We start from the raw sequence: 19,640 nt of genomic DNA on the forward strand, positions 1-19,640 counted from the left end.
TTAAAAATTCCAGTAATATCCAGATTCCTCCCCACAAGAGGAAAATGACACAGATTTTTATACAAATATTTACTATATTTAATTGAATCTCTGGCACCATAAATTATAAGACATACCATTATTTTAGGTACCAAAAAGAAAGAAAAACACTGCCAGTAAATTATGATAAATGGTTTTCTTATCACATAGAATTTTTATTTTATTTATTTTTTTTAAAGATTTTATTTATTTATTCATGAGAGACACAGAGAGAAAAAGAGAGAGGCAGAGACATAGGCAGAGGGAGAAGCAGGTTCCATGCAGGAAGCCCGAACCCAGTCCGGGATCCCAGGATCATACCCTGAGCCAAAGGCAGACTGACGCCCAACCACTGAGCCATCCAAGCATCCCTAGAATTTTTATTTTATACATATTGAACAAATTCTTTTAGACTTATTCAAGCATGGATTTTTTAAATCATATAACACTCTATGTATGCATAAAAAAGGAGTTTAAGTAAAATTGTTTAAGGTATAATTCTTTAGAATTAGAATTTAAAATCCAACTCTTCGGATCACTTTTTGATTTGGAATTGTTGGTATTCCTGGTTTTTCCAGGCAGTGTTGTCCTCTGTGCCATCAAAAGCATGATGTTACAGCAGTGGTCCTCAGTATGATCTAGGGACGTCTGAGGCTCTCCTAACCTCTTTCAGAGAGCCCCCAAAGTTGAAGCTACTTTCATAGTAATAATAGAACCTTATTTATCTTCTTCACTTTTGTTCTCTCACAAATGTACAGTGGTGTTTTCTGAGATCTCAAAAGATTGAATACAAAAGTAAATATGATGGGCGCCTGGGTGACTCAGTCTGTTAAGGGTCTGCCTTTGGCTCATGTCATGATCTCTGTTAAGGGTCTGCCTTTGGCTCATGTCATGATCCCAGGGTTCTGAGACAAAGCCCCACATCAGGCTCTCTGCTTAGTGAGGAGCCTGCTTCTCCCTCTCCCTCTGCCTACTGTCTACTTGTGCTTTTTCTCTCTCTGTCAAATGAATAAAATCTTTTAAAAAAAAGTTGACGTGAGAATCCAGTTGCCTGCTATTAAGCCAGATATTAAAGAGATTTCCAAAAAACACAAAATAATGCCATTCTCACTTATTTTTTGAAGTATTTTTGTTAGAATATGTTAACCAGTCCAGGTGGCTCAGCCATTTAGCGCCGCCTTCAGCCCAGGCCGTGATCCTGGAGACCCAGGATCGAGTCCCACGTCAGGTTCCCTGCATGGAGCCTGCTTCTCCCTCTGCCTGTGTCTTTGCTTCTTTCTCTCTCTGTGTGTGTCTCTCGTGAATAAATAAATAAAATCTTAAAAACAACAAAAAAAAGAATATGTTAACTTCTCATGGATTTATAGGGTTTTTTAAAAAGATATTTATTTATTTATTTATTTATTTATTTATTTATTTATTTATTTATTTATTTGAGAGAGAGTACAATTCAGGGTGAGGGGAAGAGTAGAGGGAGAGGGAAAAGCAAACTCCTTGCTGAGCCCAGAGCCTGATGCAGGCCTCAATCCCAGGACCCCAAGATCATGACCTGAGCTGAAGGCAGCTGCTTAACTGACTGAACCACCCAGCTGCCCCTATTATAGTATTTCTAAAGGAATGGATAAGCAATTTTCAACATTTCTGTGTTTTAATTTCCAAAGTGATAAGTAGATATAACCGACATAAAGAAGAGCCTTTTGAGATCCTCAGTAATTTTTAAGCACCTGTAGGAGTTCTGAGACCAAAAAATTTGAGAACCTCTGAATTACATTTTTTACAGTTTTCTCTGGTGTTCTCAGTAATACTCATTGATAGTAACATCTTCTTGACCTTATCAGAAGGTCCTGGGGCCCCTGGGTGGCTCAGTCAGTTGGGCGTCTGCCTTTGGCTTGAGTCATGATCTCAGGGTCCTGGGATCAAGCCCCATGTCTGGCTCTCTGCTTGGTGGGGAGTCTGTTTCTCCCTTTCCCTCTGTGCGCGCGCTCTCTCTCTCTCTCTCTCTCTCTCAAATAAATAAATAAATAAATAAATAAATAAATAAATAAAATCTTTTTCTCTCTCTCTCTCAAATAAATAAATAAATAAAATCTTTTGAAAAAGGAAGGTCTCAAGATAAGATTTTCAGACAATAACCTGGAGTTATATTCCATTTTCAATTACTACTCAAATGTTTGTTAACTGAAACATCAGTTACCCTGGATGGGACTAGAGGATATTATGCTAAGCGAAATAAGTCAATCAGAGGAAAACAATTATCATACGATCTCACTCATATGTGGAATTTAAGAAACAGAACAGTGGAACATAAGGGAAGAGAGGCAAAAATAAAATGAAATCAGAGAGGGAGACAAACCATAAGAGACTCTTAATCATAGGAAACAAATCGAGGGTTGCTAGAGAGGAGGAGGGTAGAAGGATGGGGTAACTGGGTGATGGACATTAAGGGGGGGCTCGTGATGTAATGAGTACTACATATTATATAAGACTGGTGAGTCACTGACCTCTACCTCTGAAACCAGTAATACATTATATGTTAATTAATTGAATTTAAATAAAATTTTTAAAAAAGAAATCAGCGTGCCAAAGTATAAAAGAAAAAGGGGGATTGCAGTCTTGCCACCTGAAATATCAAGCAAATATATATGTAGGCCTTGATGGCTGTCTTGACTACCACCTGGCTGACAAAGATTATAAGATGTCATCAATTTTAAGTTTTCAGAGTTGTTAGGAAAAAACATGCATCTTCAAATCAAAGAAATACAGTAGCTAAAAAAGTAAGCCCCTGTTCTAATAAAATGTCTCAAATTACAGATTCTAAGTACTTTAACTTTTAGGATAGCAAAGCTTTCAAGTCATCAGAGTGTCCATACACAGCAGATAATCAAGAAACATCCAGTGATTAACAACTGCAGAATTTGGTGAGCCTAAGTTGAAAGTATTACTCAGTACAGATTTTTCTTATGACCCAGATTTTTAAGGTAAATGTATTTAGTTAAATCTAGAAATTGATTAATGTTTAAAAATTAAAAATACTTTGGACTGGGAATCAGTATACCTGGATTCTTTTGTTGGCTCTACTAATAATTACCAGTGTGACATGTTAATTAGCCATTTGAATTCTTTTAATCTGATTTTCCACATATATTAAGTGAAATAATCTCTAAGAGTCTTTTTAGCTCTAAAACTCTATCATACTTTGAGCTATTCAGGAGGTTTAAATGATGTATAGTAAATCCACAGGATGATAGAGGCGGTATCTATTTATGACTCTATATGTGTTTGTTTATTGTCCATTAGTTTAATGGTCAGAATTTTGTTTAGGGTGAAGTTAAAAGTTTGTTGTTTTTTGTCAGAAGTACTGCCTGACACAAAAAAATTGTAATGTGACTTCAGTATTTTATAGGTTTTTAAAATTGGGCAGTTTTAGCAGCTAACTTTGAACAATAAAAAAGAAATGTTTTTTTCTTTTACATACTATCTTTCATCAGTGCTAATATATGCATTTTTTTTTTGCATTTTAACTTCTCTGAAATCAAGATGCTACTTAGATAGTATGTTATAGTTTGACAATGTTTTTTCTTCCTTAGTACTTCATAAAATAATAGTACATCTAGTAGCTAATAGTATTAGATTTCTGAGAGGAAACTTGGTAACTTAATATGGCTACATAGACTTAGAGTCATAATGTTGCCCATTTGAGTAGCTAATACATGTAATGATGACCTTTATATATCTATATCTCTCATATGGTATTCATCTTTGTCTGACTTATTTCACTTAGCATAGTGCCCTCAAGATCCATGCATGTTGTCACAAATAGTAAGATTTCATTCCTTTTTATGGCTGACTGATGTACCCTGAGAGTGTGTGTGTGTGTGTGTGTGTGTGTGTATCACAATTTCTTTGTCCACTCATCCATCAGTGGACACTTAGATTGTTTCCATATCGTAGTTATTGCAGGTAATGCTGCAGCGGGTGCATAGGTGGCTCAGTCAGTTGGATCTTTGACTCTTGGTTTCAGCTCAGGTGGTGATCTCATGGGTTATGGGATCAAGCCCTGTGTTGGCTCCGCCCTCAGCAGGAAATCTGCTTAGAGATTCTCTCCTTCCATTCCTTCCCAACTCGAGCATGGGAGTATACACATGTATTCGTGCTCTCTCTCTCTCTCTCTCTCTCTCTCTCTCAAATAAATAAACCTTTAAAAATAATAATGCTGAGGCGAACATGGAGTGCATACGTCTTTTTGAATTAGTGTTTTTGCTCTCTTCAGGTAAATACCCAGAAGTGGAATTTCTGGATCATAGGGTATTTCTATTTTTAAATTTTTTAAGGAATCTCCATCCTGTTTACCACAGTGGCTGCACCAATTTACATTCCCACCAACAGAGTACAAGGGTTCTCTTTCTCTACATCCTCACCAACACTTATAATTCCTTGTCCTTTTTTATAATAGCCATCTCAACAGGTGTGAAGTTATATCTCTTTGTGGTTTTAATTTGCATTTCCTTAATAATTAGTGATATTAAGCATCTTTTCATGTACCTGTGGCCTTTTGTGTGTCTTTTTTGGGAAAAATGTCTATTCAAATCTTCAGCCCATTTTTTAACTGGATTACTATTGAGTCGTCTGTTCTTTATATATTTTGGATATTAACTCCTTCCTAGATACATGATTTGCAAATATTTTCTCCCATACAGTAGAGTCCTTTTCGTTTTGTGGGTGTTTTCCCTCATTCCGCAGAAACTTTTTAATTTAATATAGTCCCATTGTTTATTTTTTTCTTTGTTGCCTTTGCTTTTGGTATCAAACCCAGAAAAATCATCACCAAGACCATTGTCAAGTTGCTTACCAGCGTTTTCTTCTAGGAGTTTTATGGTTTCAGGTCGTATGTTCAAGTCTTTAATCTACTTTGAGTTAATTTTTGTATATAGTGTAAGGCATCCAGTTTCATTCTTTTGCATGTAACTGTCTAGTTTTCCCAGCATTATTGAAGAGACTGTCTTTTCCCCCATTGTATATTCTTGGCTCCTTAGTTGTAAACTAATTGGCCATATATGTTTGGGTTTATTTCTGTGCCCTCTATTTTGTTCTGTTGATCTATGTTGTCTGTTTTTATGCCAGTACCATACTGTTTTGATTGCTATAGCTTTGTGATATAGTTTGAAATCAGGGAGCATGATGCCTCTGATTATTTTTATTATTTTTATTTATTTATTTATTTATTTATTTATTTATTTATTTATTTATGATAGAGAGAGAGAGAGAGAGGCAGAGACATAGGCAGAGGGAGAAGCAAGCTCCATGCACCGGGAGCCTGACGTGGGATTTGATCCCGGGTCTCCAAGGTCGCGCCCTGGCCCAAAGGCAGGCGCTAAACCGCTGCGCCACCCAGGGATCCCCTATTTTTATTTTTCTTCTTTTTAATGCATTGTCTAAAATTTTGGTAATAAATATGAATCACATTTACAATTTTAAAAAAAAGTTTGTTTCTATGTGCTCTTAACACCAAAGCAGTCTTACACAGTCTTTCTGTGTAACTAACTAGGATCCTTAAACGTGGTGGACTCCTGAAATTTAGAGCCAGTGGGGTCTTAAGGATGTTATACTCTAATCACCAATTTTATTTTATTATTATTTTTTTAATCACCAATTTTAGAGCTAGTGGGATTTTAAAAATGATCTCCCCTCATTTTAAACACGAGGCAATTGAGATATTTTTTAAAATATAATAATAGTTAACATTTAATCTAGTGCTCAGGACATTACTCTATTTTACTTAATCTTTATCCATATGAGAATTGATCTATTTTTAGCCCCATTTTATAAATGAGAAAACTGAGGCTTAGGGAGATTGAGTAATTTGTCCACAATTAAGTGATATATTTAGTATTTGAACCAAGGTCTGTCTTACTCCAAGGTTTTTAAGTGTCATGTAATGGAATACAGTATAGCTTTTAAGTGACCCGTTCAATGTTACATTACTTACTATTAGTGGAAGAAGGATTAACAGCCTGCTGTCTTGACTGCAAATTCAGTATTCATTTAATTAATCTGGTCTGGTTTTGAGAAAGTGTTGATTTGTAACCAGTTTAAATGAAGTGACCAATTCTATTCTATTATATCCTATCAACATGACAAAAAATCTATCATTATCACTTATATATTTCAATTATATCTATTAAGTGAAGAAGTTTTGTTTAATCCTCTTAAAACCTTGGGTGATGAAAATGTTCTGGAATTAGATAATGTTGATGGTTCACAACCCTGTGAATATAGTAAAAACCACTGAACTGTGGTTATGTATTGCCTAAAATTTAAAAAAAAATTTTTTTAAATAATTTTTAAAAATTATTTAAAAAAATTTTTTTTCCTTGGTTAAGACTGCAGGAAAGAATTTAAAATAGTTATATTAAAATGTAAAAATTTTGATATCTGAAAATAATGTAACGATTTTTTTTAAAATTTTACATTATACCAAATAAAGTAATATGCTTACTCTTTATTACCTCTTTCTTGACCATGAATGCTACTTAAAATTGAACCAAACCTATACAATGACAGAGAAGTAAAAGAAATTAAATATCAGAGTAATAGTAATAGCCATGTAAAGCCAGAAGTTGACTATTTTTTGGAAGAAAAAAGTAATTTGAACTATAAACATTATGGATATTTGTGTTTTGAATTAATATTCTCATTTAAGAACTGATTTCCATTGGTGGTCATTACCTATTGTTACCTGAAAATATATTGTAAGATTACAAATTAATCCAAGAAAATACTCTTCCAATTCTGTTGTTAGTTATTTTGTTGTAAGGTAAGTGAGCAATGGAGAAAACCAATTTTATTTTTTTTAAACAAAATATGATAGTTTTGAATTTTCTATAAATGTTGTTAAGTATTTAAAGGATTATTGTCACAGATTTCAGTATCTTTCAACATACCAATTTGGAAGACACCTTGTTATCAGTCCTATAAGACTATAAGAAATAAAATTTTTTAAAAATGTCTTTGCCAGGTTATACTGTGATTAGCAAATGTGAAGAATGTATATAATATATATTATGCTTTATGGGAATATATTCTAGTAAAAATGGAAATTAAATGTAATCCAGTTTTAGGTAGCAAAGATATATTTCCTATATGTCAAGATTTTCTACAGTTTCTAGTCAGCACTAATATATTCTTTAAATAATCTCATAAAACTACAGTCTTATTCCTGATCTCTATTATTTTGACAAATAATAAAACCATTGATTAGTTTATAAATATAGATTATATGTTTTTATTTTTTGAGTTCCTAATTCTATATTTTTGCTTTTAAGCATCGAATGTTATCAAGACAAGAAGAACTTAAAGAAAGAGCAAGAGTTCTGCTTGAGCAAGCAAGAAGAGATGCAGCTTTAAAAGCAGGAAATAAGCAGAATCCCAGTGCAGCCACACCACTCTGCAACAGGCAGCTAAGTGATGTGAGGAACATTGGTTAAAAGGCTATAAAATTATTGCAATCATGGGAGTGAGGGGAGTAATTATACTTCTGCTAAGGCATTTTTTAGAATTTTTAATTCTAGTTAACGTACAGTGTTAGATTAGTTCAGGTTTACAATATAGTGATTCAACAACTCTGTCCATCACCCAGTGCACACCATGACAAGTGCATTTCTTAATCCCCGTCACCTGCTTCACCCATATCCCCACCCATATCCCCCTCCTGGAAACCATCAGTTTGTTCTTGCTAAATCATTTTTTCACTGACTTTTTATATGGGGAAGATACTTGGTACATTTATTGAATTGACAAATTCATACTTGGAAGAACAGGTTATAATTATTCCTATACAGCAGTGTTAGCTATAAGGAAAAGTAAGTTTTTGGAATATAATTTCTGTATATACATGAATAATCTATTTTTGTAATTTAATCGTGCTTTAAGATTGTATTTTATCTATGGTTTTATAATGGCTGTTTTATATAATATATATATATATATATATTTTTTTTTTTTTTTTTTTTTTACTTAACCCCATGAAGTAGATGTTCATCTACTTTCCAGATTAGAAAACTGAGGCTGATAGATAACGGTAATTTGTACAGAGTTGCAGAGTTAGTAAATGATAAATCCAGTATTAGAATTTGAGCCTTCTCAGACTAGAATCAGTGTTCTTTTTTATCATATATTGTTATCTCTATGTTAAACCACTTTTTAATACATATTTTTTGTGTAGTGCTTCACAAATAATAATGAATGAATGATAGTAGAATCCCTTAAATTTAAGGGGACAGGAAACTCTTCATGAATCTGAAAACTGTGGCATCCTACCTTACTGTCAAACTCACATATACAAAACTGCATGCCCTTTTTTTTTTTTAATTAAGATTTTCTTTTCTTTTCTTTCTTTTTTTTTTCCCAGAGTTTTAGGTTCACAGCAGAATTAAGGGAAAGGTACAGAGATTTCCTATATACACCCTGCACCTACACATGCAGGGCTTCTCCTCTTAACAGCATCCCACACAGAGTGATATATTTGTTAGAACTGATAAACCTACACTGACACATCATAATCACCCAAAATCCACAGCTTACATTATGGTTCCCTCTTGGTGTTGTACATTCTAAGAGTTTGGACAAATTTATATTGGTATGTATCCATCAATATGGTATCATAGAGTATTTTCACTGCCCTAAGAATTTTCTTTTGCACTTGTTCATCCCTTCCACCACTCCCAAACTCTGGAAACCTGATAATTTTACTGTCTCCATAATTTTTCCTTTTTCAGAATGTCATATAGTTGGAATCATATAGTATATAGCCCTTTCTGAATGGCTTCCTTCACCTAGTAATATGCATTTAAGGTTCTTCCATGTTTTTGACAGGTAGAAAGATCATTCCTTTTTAGTGCTGGATAATATCCCATTGTCTGGATGTACTACAGTTTATTTATCCATTCACCATTTATTATTCACCACTCACCTGGACATCTTGATTGCTTCTAATTTTTGGCAGTTAGGAATAAAGTTGTTATAATCATCCATGTGTAGGCTTTTGTGTGGACATAAGTTTTTAACTCCTTTGGGTAATTAACCAAGAAACATGATTGCTAGATATTATGGTAAGAGTGGCAATTTTTTACAAAAGTAAATACAAACTATGTTCCAAAATTGCTGTCCCATCTTGATTCCCACCAGCAGGTAAGAATTCTTGTGGTGCTCTACATTTTCATCAACATTGAGTATTGTCAGTGTTCCAGATTTTGGCCATTCTAAAAGGTGTTTACTGGTATCTCATTGTTTTAATTTACATTTCCCTGATGACATATGATTTGGAGCATCTTTTCATATGTGTATGTGCAATATGTAGATCTTCCTTTGGAGAGGTTTTTAACCAGGTTGTTAGTTTTTTTTATTGTTGAGTTTCAACAGTTCTTTGTGTATTTTAGGTATAATCTTTCAGAGTTTCTACATAGGTAATCATGTCATCTGTGATCAGATACTTTTATTTCTTTCTTTCCATGCATTTGTTTAAACATACCTTTCAGATAAGAGCTTAATAACCTCTGACTTTGAGCAGTGTTTTTTACACTTTAAGTCTTTATATAATTGATACAAAATCAGTTTAGTGGGCTGCAGTAATTATTTTTAATGAAAAGGAATATAATAGAATAAAAATCTCAGAATACATCACATGTAGTAAGCATAGTATTTTTGTCTGAAAATTCCTTTAGTTATGTGGGTTAAATGTGCTTATTCAGTCTTGATAAAAAATGTATTTTTAAACTGTTGGTTATGATAAAAATGAGAAGGCTAAATCTAGCAGGCCATCTTTAAGTTTTGTAGCCTCTATCCCAACTCTTTCAGTACCTAATTATCTGTTATATCATTAATTTGTTGGTCATTCATCAGATATTCATTGAGTGTCTGAACTGAGTGTATTCATAGTGACAGAAAAGACTGAGCTTCTTCCATCATGGAGTTTACATTATGGTGGGAAGACACACATAATAATAAAGTACTAGAGTGTGAAAACTATGTGGTATACTATAAGATAATTTAAATAAGTGAGGGCTTAAGTGATCTGAGGAGCAGACATTTGAACTAAGATTTGATGGGTGAAAGGGATCCAGTGAAGTGAAGAACCACAGAAAGAAATATCTCTTTAAGAAAAGTTATTTGGGGGGTACCTGGATCGCTCAGTCAGTTGAGTGTCACAGTCTTGATATAATCAGAGGTCATGATCTCAGGGTCATGAAATCGAGCCCCACATCAGGCACCATGCTAGATGTGGAGCCTTTAAAATTCTCTCTCCCACTCTCTTAAAAAAAGTTATTTTTGTTGATACTATATTTTGTTTTTGATACACCTTGTTTCATAGTTATTTCAGGCTGTAAAAATTAGAGAGAATGTATAGCTCTATGTTTTTCCATTGTGTTGATTTTGAATACAGAATACTTGAGTTTGTTTTTTTTTAACATTTTGTTTATTTATTCATGAGAGACCCAGGCAGAGGGAGAAGGAGGCTCCATGCAGGGAGCCTGATGTGGGACTCCATCCCTGGACGCCAGGATCACGACCTGGGCTGAAGGCAGATGCTCAACTGCTGAGCCACTCAGACATCCCAGAATACCTGAGATTTAAATGATTTGCCACGTAGATCTTTAAAAGAAGTTACTTTACCTATGCATAAACTTTACATACATAAATAATTATCATTGAATGTTTATCAACCACTTACTATTTGTTAAGCAGGATTCTAAGTGATTTAACATGGATTTTCTCATTTAATCTCCACAACAATTGTATGAGCTATTATCATCCCTATTTTACAGTTGAGAAAACTGACAAATTAACGAATTGCCCTATGGTCACACAGCTAATAAGTAACAGAGCCAAGAATTGACACCTAAACAATTTGATTTCAGAGATTTTGCTTTTAAAGCATTGTGTTATATTTCCTTTTTTTTTTTTTATTTTACTGACATCCTTGTGAAATAGAAATAGATACTAATTGTTTTATCTTTTATAGAGACTAAGAAAATGAGTTAGGAAAAAATTTTTAAATTTACCTAGAGTTGCAGACAGTGATAAATGAGGCTTAGAATCCAAGTATCCCAACTTTTTAAGAAGATGATAATTGAATTTTTCATTTGGTTTATTCATTTATTACTTCAGACTTTCAACATTTATTTTATTGGTTGTCCTTCTGTTGAAGGCACCAGTAATTTATATTCTTTATTTTTCTAATAAAACTTAAACTTTTATCTAAATTATATTAGTGTGAATTCAATATCAGAAGTTACTTACTAAAACATCTCTTTATTTTTTAAGATTTTATTTTTAAGTAATCTCTACACCCAACCTGGGGCTCCAACTCACAACCCTGAGATTGAGTCACGTACTCTATTGACTGAACCAGACAGACACCCCAAAACATTTCTTATTCTATGTTGTGACATCTTACATTTGTAAAATTTATAACTTGGATTTTAAGAAACATGACGCTGGTGACGTTTTATTGATGACTCTTTCATACTGCTGGTCGCATGTAACTTGCCACACTTTTCTAGAAAGCAATTAGACTTCATCAAGAAATGTTCATTTCCCGGGACGCCCAGGTAGCTTACTGGTTTAGCGCCTGCCTTAGGCCCAGGATGTGATCCTGGAGTCCTCGGATCGAGTCCCGCATCAGGCTCCCCGCATGGAGCCTGCTTCTCCCTCTGCCTGTGTCTCTGCCTCTCTCTGTGTCTCTCATGAATAAATAAATAAAATCTTTAAAAAAAAAAAAAAGTTCATTTCCCTATGCAGGTGTTCATCACAATGTTACCTGTAATAGCAAAAACTACAAAATGGTAGTTGTGCAAAATAGGGGAATGATCAAATAAATTGTAACAAATAAATATACTTGTCATGGAGCCATTAAAACTTACCTATACAATAATGCTTGAAAGAATATGGAAAGGACATAGGAGAATGCTCACAATATCCAAATAAATGTACTTGTTATATAGCCATTAAAACTTATCTATATAGGGACACCGTCTACGGCCATACCACCCTGAACGCGCCCGATCTCGTCTATATAGGGACGCCTGGGTGGCTCAGTTGTTGAGCGTCTACCTTTGGCTCAGTGGGTGATTCCGGATTTCCGAGTTCGAGTCCTGCATCAAGCTCCTTGTGTGGAGCCTGCTTCTTCCTCTGCCTGTGTCTTGGCCTCTCTCTGTGTTTCTCATGAATACATAAGTAAAACCTTTAAAAATAATAAACAAATAATAAAATATTTTTAAAAACTTATCTCTACAATAATGTCTTAAAAATTATTGAAAGGACATAGGAGAATGCTCACAATAATCTTTTGTATAAAAAAGATAAAAACTATACAGGGCATATGAACTTCATTTTGAGATGATAGACTTTTTATATGCATTGAAAAGGACAGAAAGGAAAATAATCAATATATTTACCATATTTATCTCTAAGGGGTAATACAACAAATAGCTTTTGTGGGGTTTTCCCCCTTATTTCTGTTTTAAAAATATGCCACGTTAAGATTTTTTCAAACTAGGGAAATTTGTGGTATCCAAAATAAGTATTTTTAGCACAATTGTTTTCTTAGTGTACCCAAACAAACTTGACTTCAGTATTTCTAAGATAACATGTGTGTACAGTTAATGATGCTAGTTTGTACATAGGTGTGGAATAAATGGCAGATTTAGCAATAGCAGTCCTGTTCACACTGAGAAGACATGAAATTCTCAATGCCTATTGTTTGTGATTGATGAGTAGTAATCATGATATCTCATAAAGTATCTCATAGTTTCTTGGACTGCCACCTATGTAATTTGGGTTAGTTGTCTTCTATTCATTTATTGTTATAGTTGTTGCTTTTCCCAGAAAGAGCAGCTCCATGCTGCCTGGCTAGTAGGCTACATGCCAAGCTGGTCACTTTGTTGCATTTGTTTCCCACTTAACCCAAAGTTGTATCCTATTGCAAATGAAACCATGCTTTAAACAGTCCCAGAGATATTTTCTTTACCCTCTCTTTCAGGTTATCTTTTGCTGCATAAAAAAATCACCTTACTGGCATGAAACAGCCACTGGCTATGCTCACAGATTCTGTGATTTAGGCATTGGGATAGGATACTGTGAGAATGGCTTGTTTTTGTTCCATTACTTATGGGACTGGGTTTTGGCCAGGACTTCTGCTAGACTATCAATTGGAATACCTTCATGTAGCCTTTGCATATGGTCTCTCCACTGTCTCTCCATTCTCTCCACGTGGGCTAATTTAGGCTTCCTCACAGCATGGTGGCTGAGTCTATGAGCAAATGTCCCAGGAGAGTAAGGCAGACATGCATGACATTCTCATGATCTAGCTTTAAAAGTCATGTTGCATCACTTTTGGTATACAGGTGGCCTAAGCAGCCACAGAGCTCCACCCAGGTTTAAGGAGCAGAAACATAGACCCCACACCACTGAATGAGAGGAGGGTCAAAATCATACTGTAGGAGGAATATGTGGCATAGGAGATACTATTGCATCCTCCTCTCAGTTACAGTTTAAACTCAATATGGGATGCCTAGGTGGCAGTCAATTAAGCATCTGACTCTTGATTTTGGCACTCAGGGTTGTGAGATTGAGACCAGCATTGGCCTCCACGCTGGGTTAGAGTCCACTTAAGATTCTCTCTCTGCACCCCCTCCCCGTCCCTCCACACAGCCCCCAAAATAAAATAAAATAAAAAATAAACTCAGTTTTAAAACTTTCTTGTGCATTCTGCTATTGCTTATTTTTTCAGAAAAGTCAAGCTCTGTATGGATGTGTTATGAAGAGCATCAATTTCATGAACTAAATAGTACATCCTATAACTATTATTCTAGTTTTGACACTTGATGCTCTGGGGGTCTTATAGCTTAGTTTAGTGAAATGATAATAGAAGGAGAATATTAAATGGCAGATCAGTACATTTGTACAAATATAGAAGTTAGACCTTGCTGTTGTTTTTTAGTATTTCAGTTTAGTATACAGTTTGATATCAGGTTGATATTTTTTCCAAGAACATAATAGTTTTCTTAATTTGGTCATTTTCTTTATCATTTCTGATAGCTCTTATATGTACAGATTAGATTTATTTAGCAGTACTGCTCATAATTTGGAAAAGTAGGATAGCCAACTTGGGATACAAAAGGAACAGGGAAAATGCCCAATTTCATCTCTTGAGCAATTGAATGTGAATTAGGTAATACTAAAACTAGAAAATGCTTAATTTCTCTAAAATCTGTTTTCCATTTATAGAATGGAAGCAAAATTCCTTTTTTCCTTGTGTGACATTCAAATTAATAGGTATCCGCAGTGAAGGGGGTAAGGGAACCATGACTAATGCCATTCCCACTTCAGTGTCAGCATCTCTTTCACTCCGGAGAGATCAAAAGACTTCTGGTAAATAAAAAGAGAAGGTCTAACTGAAAAAAAAAAGCTGGCATCTAATTTAGTGAACTGATTGCTACTATTTTCACTTGTTTATGTGCTTTAATTTGTGCCTTAATTTACAGTGCTCTTACTTTAAATTTTATTGTAAATTATCTTGCCCATCATATTGTATGCTACTGTATTGAAAGTTGAGTTGCTGGAGGGGACAGATATACCTGCTGCTACCCACTGCTTTTTGTGTTCTCAGTTTACCTGAGAATTGCACTATGAGGTTTTGTTTTGTTTTGTTTTGTTTTTTTAAGATTTTATTTATACATGAGAGATACAGAAAGAGGGGCAGAGACACAGGCAGAGGGAGAAACAGGCTCCATGCAGGGAGCCCAATATGGGACTCGATCCCGGATCTCCAGGATCACGCCCTGGGCCGAAGGCAGGCACTAAACTGCTGAGCCACCCAGGCATCCCGCGCTATGAGTTTAAAAAAAAAAAAAAATGCTACCTAGGAGTGACCAGTTTTGAATAAATGAGACCCTGACCTTAAATTTTTAAGAGTTCACTGAAGAGTTTACTGTTCCATACTCGATTGACGACACGCTGATTTAGGACTTTGTCAGCATTTTCTATCTTTTCTCCTTTTGAACTGTTTTTTTTTTTTTAATTCTTTCTTTCTTTCTTTCTTTTCTTTTCTTTTTTTTCTTTTCTTTTCTCTCTTTAGAGAAAGAGAGAGAGAGAGAGAGATAAAGAATGTGAAATAGGTGGGGAAGGAGAGAGAATCTTAAGTAGGCTTAACACCCAGGATGGAGCCCAACAAGGTGCTTGATTTCATGAGATCATGACCTGAGCTGAAATCAAGAGTTTGATGCTTAGCTGACTGAGCCACTCAGGCCCCCCTCAACTCTTTTTCTATAAAACTAACCTAGGACCTTCTGATGAACAGGAATAAGAATGAGAAGAGCTATTTTAATAATTTGTATTGGAGTACTTGAGGCTTATAGTGCATGGGACAGTGTCCATGTACCGAGTACAGGTTACCTCCTTTTAAGATTTTTGTATCTAGTTCTGGGTTGAGAGTGAGAATTTACAGAGGATTCAGAGAAATAAAGGTTTGAAAGCAAATACCTACATATAATGAAAGACAAGCTTATAAAATATAAAGGGAAAACTAGGAAATAGTTTAAGAAGTACTAATTTGAGCATATGAAGGCTCAGAATCTTCCTGGTAACTCTAACTTACAGATGGAGTAAACTTCCCAACCACACAGCATGGCCTTATACAAAGGTCCTTGCAAATCCTGTTCCTTACCTTTCTATCCTCATCTCTTTCTTCTCTGTTATTATTCACTCCACAGTCCAGCTCTACTAAGTTGCTTGCAGAGAGAACGTGGCATATTCTTCAATTCCTGCATCAAGCATTGGCTATTTTCTCCCTGAAATGCCTCTCTTTGTTTGTCAGGTTCCACTGAAATACTTATTCTATGAGTATCTGTATCTTGGTTTCTAGCAGTAAAGCTAACTCTCCTTCCTGTATCGTTTTCTTTTTTTTTTTTTTCCTGTATCTTTTTCTAATATGCTGTACATATCTCTCCCATTGCATTTATCCTGTACTATTGCCAAATTATATATCTTTCTCTTGCTCAGCTATAAGCTATTCAAATACAAGAACCTGGTATTCCTATCACCAATTTTTTAAAAAGATTTTATTCATGAGAGAGACAGAGAGGCAGAGACACACGCAGAGGGGGAAGCAGGCTTCCTGCAAGGAGCCCAATGTGAGAGTCGATCCCAGATCCTGGGATCACACCCTGAGCCAAAGGCAGACGCTCAATCACTGAGCCACCCAGGCATCCCCTTATCACCAAACTTTAAGTAAATGTTTATTCAATGAATAAATACAGGCTATTTTTCATATTTTCTGAGTTTCAACTAATAAGAACATGAGCTTAAGCATGAAAAATTTGGGTTACTGTAAGGAGTTTCTTGGTCGTAAATGTTTGTAAACAGGGAAGATGTCTACTGAAGAATCCTGCTTTAAAGCAGGATTGATTATCATTGGGCCGAGAAAGTTACAGTGTCTGCCCCCCTTTCTTGGGTCAATTACAGAGGTAACTGGCCACCTTGGGACTTAAGGTTCCCTGTATCATCCTTTTTTTCCTTTATTGAATCCTACGTTGTGATACCTTTCTTTGTTGTTATGATGTGTACGCACCAAATCCTCTCACACACCTGTCCTTCCTGGATGCTGGGACCTCTGATTAGAGTTCAGCTCCCAACTCTGCCTTGAAGCACACCACTCTACCAAACATTACCTCTTGTATAAATTAGTATAGCTTTAGGCTGGAAATTGGGAAGCAATTTCTAAGACACTGAAAACAACTCTGGGTAATCTTATCTGGTGGATCCTTATGTACAGACTATGTAAGTTATCCCAGGAAAGATTTGAGCTAAAATTTATTTTAAATGGCAACTCAGATATTATAAACCTTATTAATTTTTCTTAATTTTTGCCAAGACCAGTATTGCATGTTTTAATGAGAACTTGCTAAGCTAGCATATATTGCACTTAGATCCCTTTTAGTAGTTTACATGACTCATTTGTGTCTGTGCCTTTAGATGTCCATTTAACCTGTTTCAGGCGCTTCCTGAAATTATTTTTCTCTAGGAAACAGATTTCATTGTTGTGAGTCTCTCTGATTTGTATTTTTTTGCTTCCTATTCCTATAGTTCTGTGAAGATTTTCATGTTACATTTTACTAATGTAAATTTTAAGTATGATACTTGTTTTGTTCATAGTTTTCCACATGCACTTAAAATAATTTGTTTTCAAAGTACAATTTAAGAGTTTGGCAGGTTCGACAGTCTAGTCATTATTAATCCAAAAGAGCCTCCTTTATTTTAAATAGTATATTTAAACACACACTCTGAGAAAAATGTAATAGTTTTTGTTTTCAAGAAAAAAAAAATTTCCAGGATTCCTGTGTGGCTCAGTGGTTGAGCATCTGCCTTTGGCTCAGGGCGTGTCCCAGGATCCTGGGATTGAGTACCACATCAGGCTCCCTGCAGGGAGTCTGCTCCTTCTGTCTATGTCTCTGCCTCTCTCTGTGTGTCTCTTATAAATAAATAAATAAAATAAAAAATTTCCTTTTTTATTTTTCTTCATTACTCGATTTCCCCACTCTCTTCCCAAGAAATGTGCAAATAAACTTTAACAGTCTAGTCTACTTCAGACTCTTTTGCTTATTACTTTGCATAAGAATATAATTGCTTTTTTAAAAATACATTTAATAAATCCACTACTTTTAACAGTGCTCAATGTAATTATATAGATAGCTGAAGGAGATGTTTGCAGCTATGTGCTAAATTTTAAGATCAATACACTCCAAGAATAAGGGATGAGGTCCTTGTAATTGTTAGGATATTTATGAAGCACTTGGAACATATCAGAAAAATGATGCCATACAAGTTTTTAAGAAAGGTTAATCTGTAAAATAGATTATAAAATCTATTTTAAAAATAGGAAGTCTAAAAAGAATTGGGTTGGTTCTTTAATTTATAAATTATGTTTGTTTTTAGTTTTTTCAGCTCTTAATTACATAGCATAAGAAAATGGTTTGCAGATACATGTTGGTACCTGGAAGATTTTTTTAAAGAAAGTGCAGAAAAGAATTAGAACATTATTATAAAACAGACTTAAAGTTTTCCTCAATTTTAATCTGCAAGGATAGCGAGTGACCCATTACAATCAATTGGTGTAGGAGCCCATCCTCACTTAATAGGTTCAAATTGCAAGATATCAGCAAGTCCTAGAAGGTTTGCAGTATCCATCTTTAAAGGTTTGCAGGAATATTTGAATCCTCTAAAGAAAACTGTATATGGGAAGGGAATTTTAAGTTGGTCAGTCTTTAGATAACTGTAAGGACCAGTAATCGAAAAAGATACAGTGCCCCCCCCCCCTTTTTTTTGCTAGTCTTTGGTAATGAATCCAAAAGCCTTTTTTGGTGAGAACCAAAAGAATGCAAGCTGCTCTTCTGCGAATTAAACCTTTAACAGGTATTTTGTTCTGTGAAGAGGCAGGACATCAACCTTGTACTTTTGATGTTAATTGGAAAATATTGATTTAAATGGGACTAGTCTGTCATGCTGATAATTGTAGCAGATTTAGATAAGATCACTAGATCTTCTCCAGATAATAAAAGAAGCAGTTACCATCCAATTGGTGAAAACACTAAACATTTTGGTAATCCCAGACAGATAGAAACTTTTTCCATAGTTTTTATATTTACATATATCCTAAGTATTATAAAAAAATATGTATATGTTTATGAATACTAACTGTGTTAGTATTGAAATGGCTAGCCTCTAGGAATTAATGAAACGGCTAGCTTCTAGGAATTAAACTTTAAAATTAATAAGGTCAAGCTAAAATTTTTATTTTTCCAAATTACACATATTATCATCTTTATTACTAGGAAGAAGTAGGTTAACTTTGCATTTGTAATTTTAAAAGAAGTACATCAGATATTAGAAAAAGAAATCTAAAACCTTTAGTAATACATGGACTGAGAACTTTGTCTTACATAGGGATTTGTATTCTCCATATGAGCTGGAATGTCTATACCCAGGGCACTAAGATGAAAATATATTCCTTATTTCTTACTCCAACACAATTGACAGAAGATTTAATGTACATAATCCGTTTCAGACCAGTAAGACACTTTAAATGTATAGCTAATCTTTTTTACAGTTGCATTTTATAGGAGAAGAATGCCAGTGTATTTCTATGTTCAGCATAAATGCCTCTGTACAAGGCAGTGGTTTTTATTCATTATGATTTAAATAATAGTTTATCTATTATGTCTAAATTTAAGTTGATTTGAAGTCTGCTATCCTAACAATGGCTCCTAGACTTCTTAGAAAACATATTGTTAGCTTGCTAGCATATCTTCAAAGTCACACAAAACACCATCATTGTTAGGAGGGGAAAAAAACTCAAGCATCTTTTCTATTATGTAGCCATAAACCCCTAGCCTCAAAAGTCTTATTTATTTGAGATTGCTGTGAATTCATGAAGCTAGGGCTAGGTGTCTTACCATCAGGAACACTCCTTTTATGCGGCTATTAATGGCCATAGACGTTTTCCATATGGCAGTTCAGTGCAGTGTTGAACATCCCAGGATGATATCACCATTACTAAGAGCTGTATTTTA

The 19,640-nt window shown here is 34.7% G+C and overlaps 1 protein-coding gene across 9 annotated transcripts in view; it reads left to right on the top strand.

Moving 5' to 3' along the window:
- EHBP1 (EH domain binding protein 1) overlaps positions 1-19,640 on the top strand; it is a 314,375-nt gene that overhangs the window by 219,498 nt on the left and 75,237 nt on the right. For all 9 annotated transcript variants that reach the window (XM_041754578.1, XM_041754579.1, XM_041754577.1 and 6 more), the window contains one exon: positions 7,341-7,484. In XM_041754578.1, the coding sequence (XP_041610512.1) occupies positions 7,341-7,484 (144 nt within the window). The remainder of the gene's footprint in view (positions 1-7,340; positions 7,485-19,640) is intronic.

This window comes from Vulpes lagopus, chromosome 5 (genome assembly GCF_018345385.1).
Source record: "Vulpes lagopus strain Blue_001 chromosome 5, ASM1834538v1, whole genome shotgun sequence".
Taxonomy (NCBI): Eukaryota; Metazoa; Chordata; class Mammalia; order Carnivora; family Canidae; genus Vulpes; species Vulpes lagopus.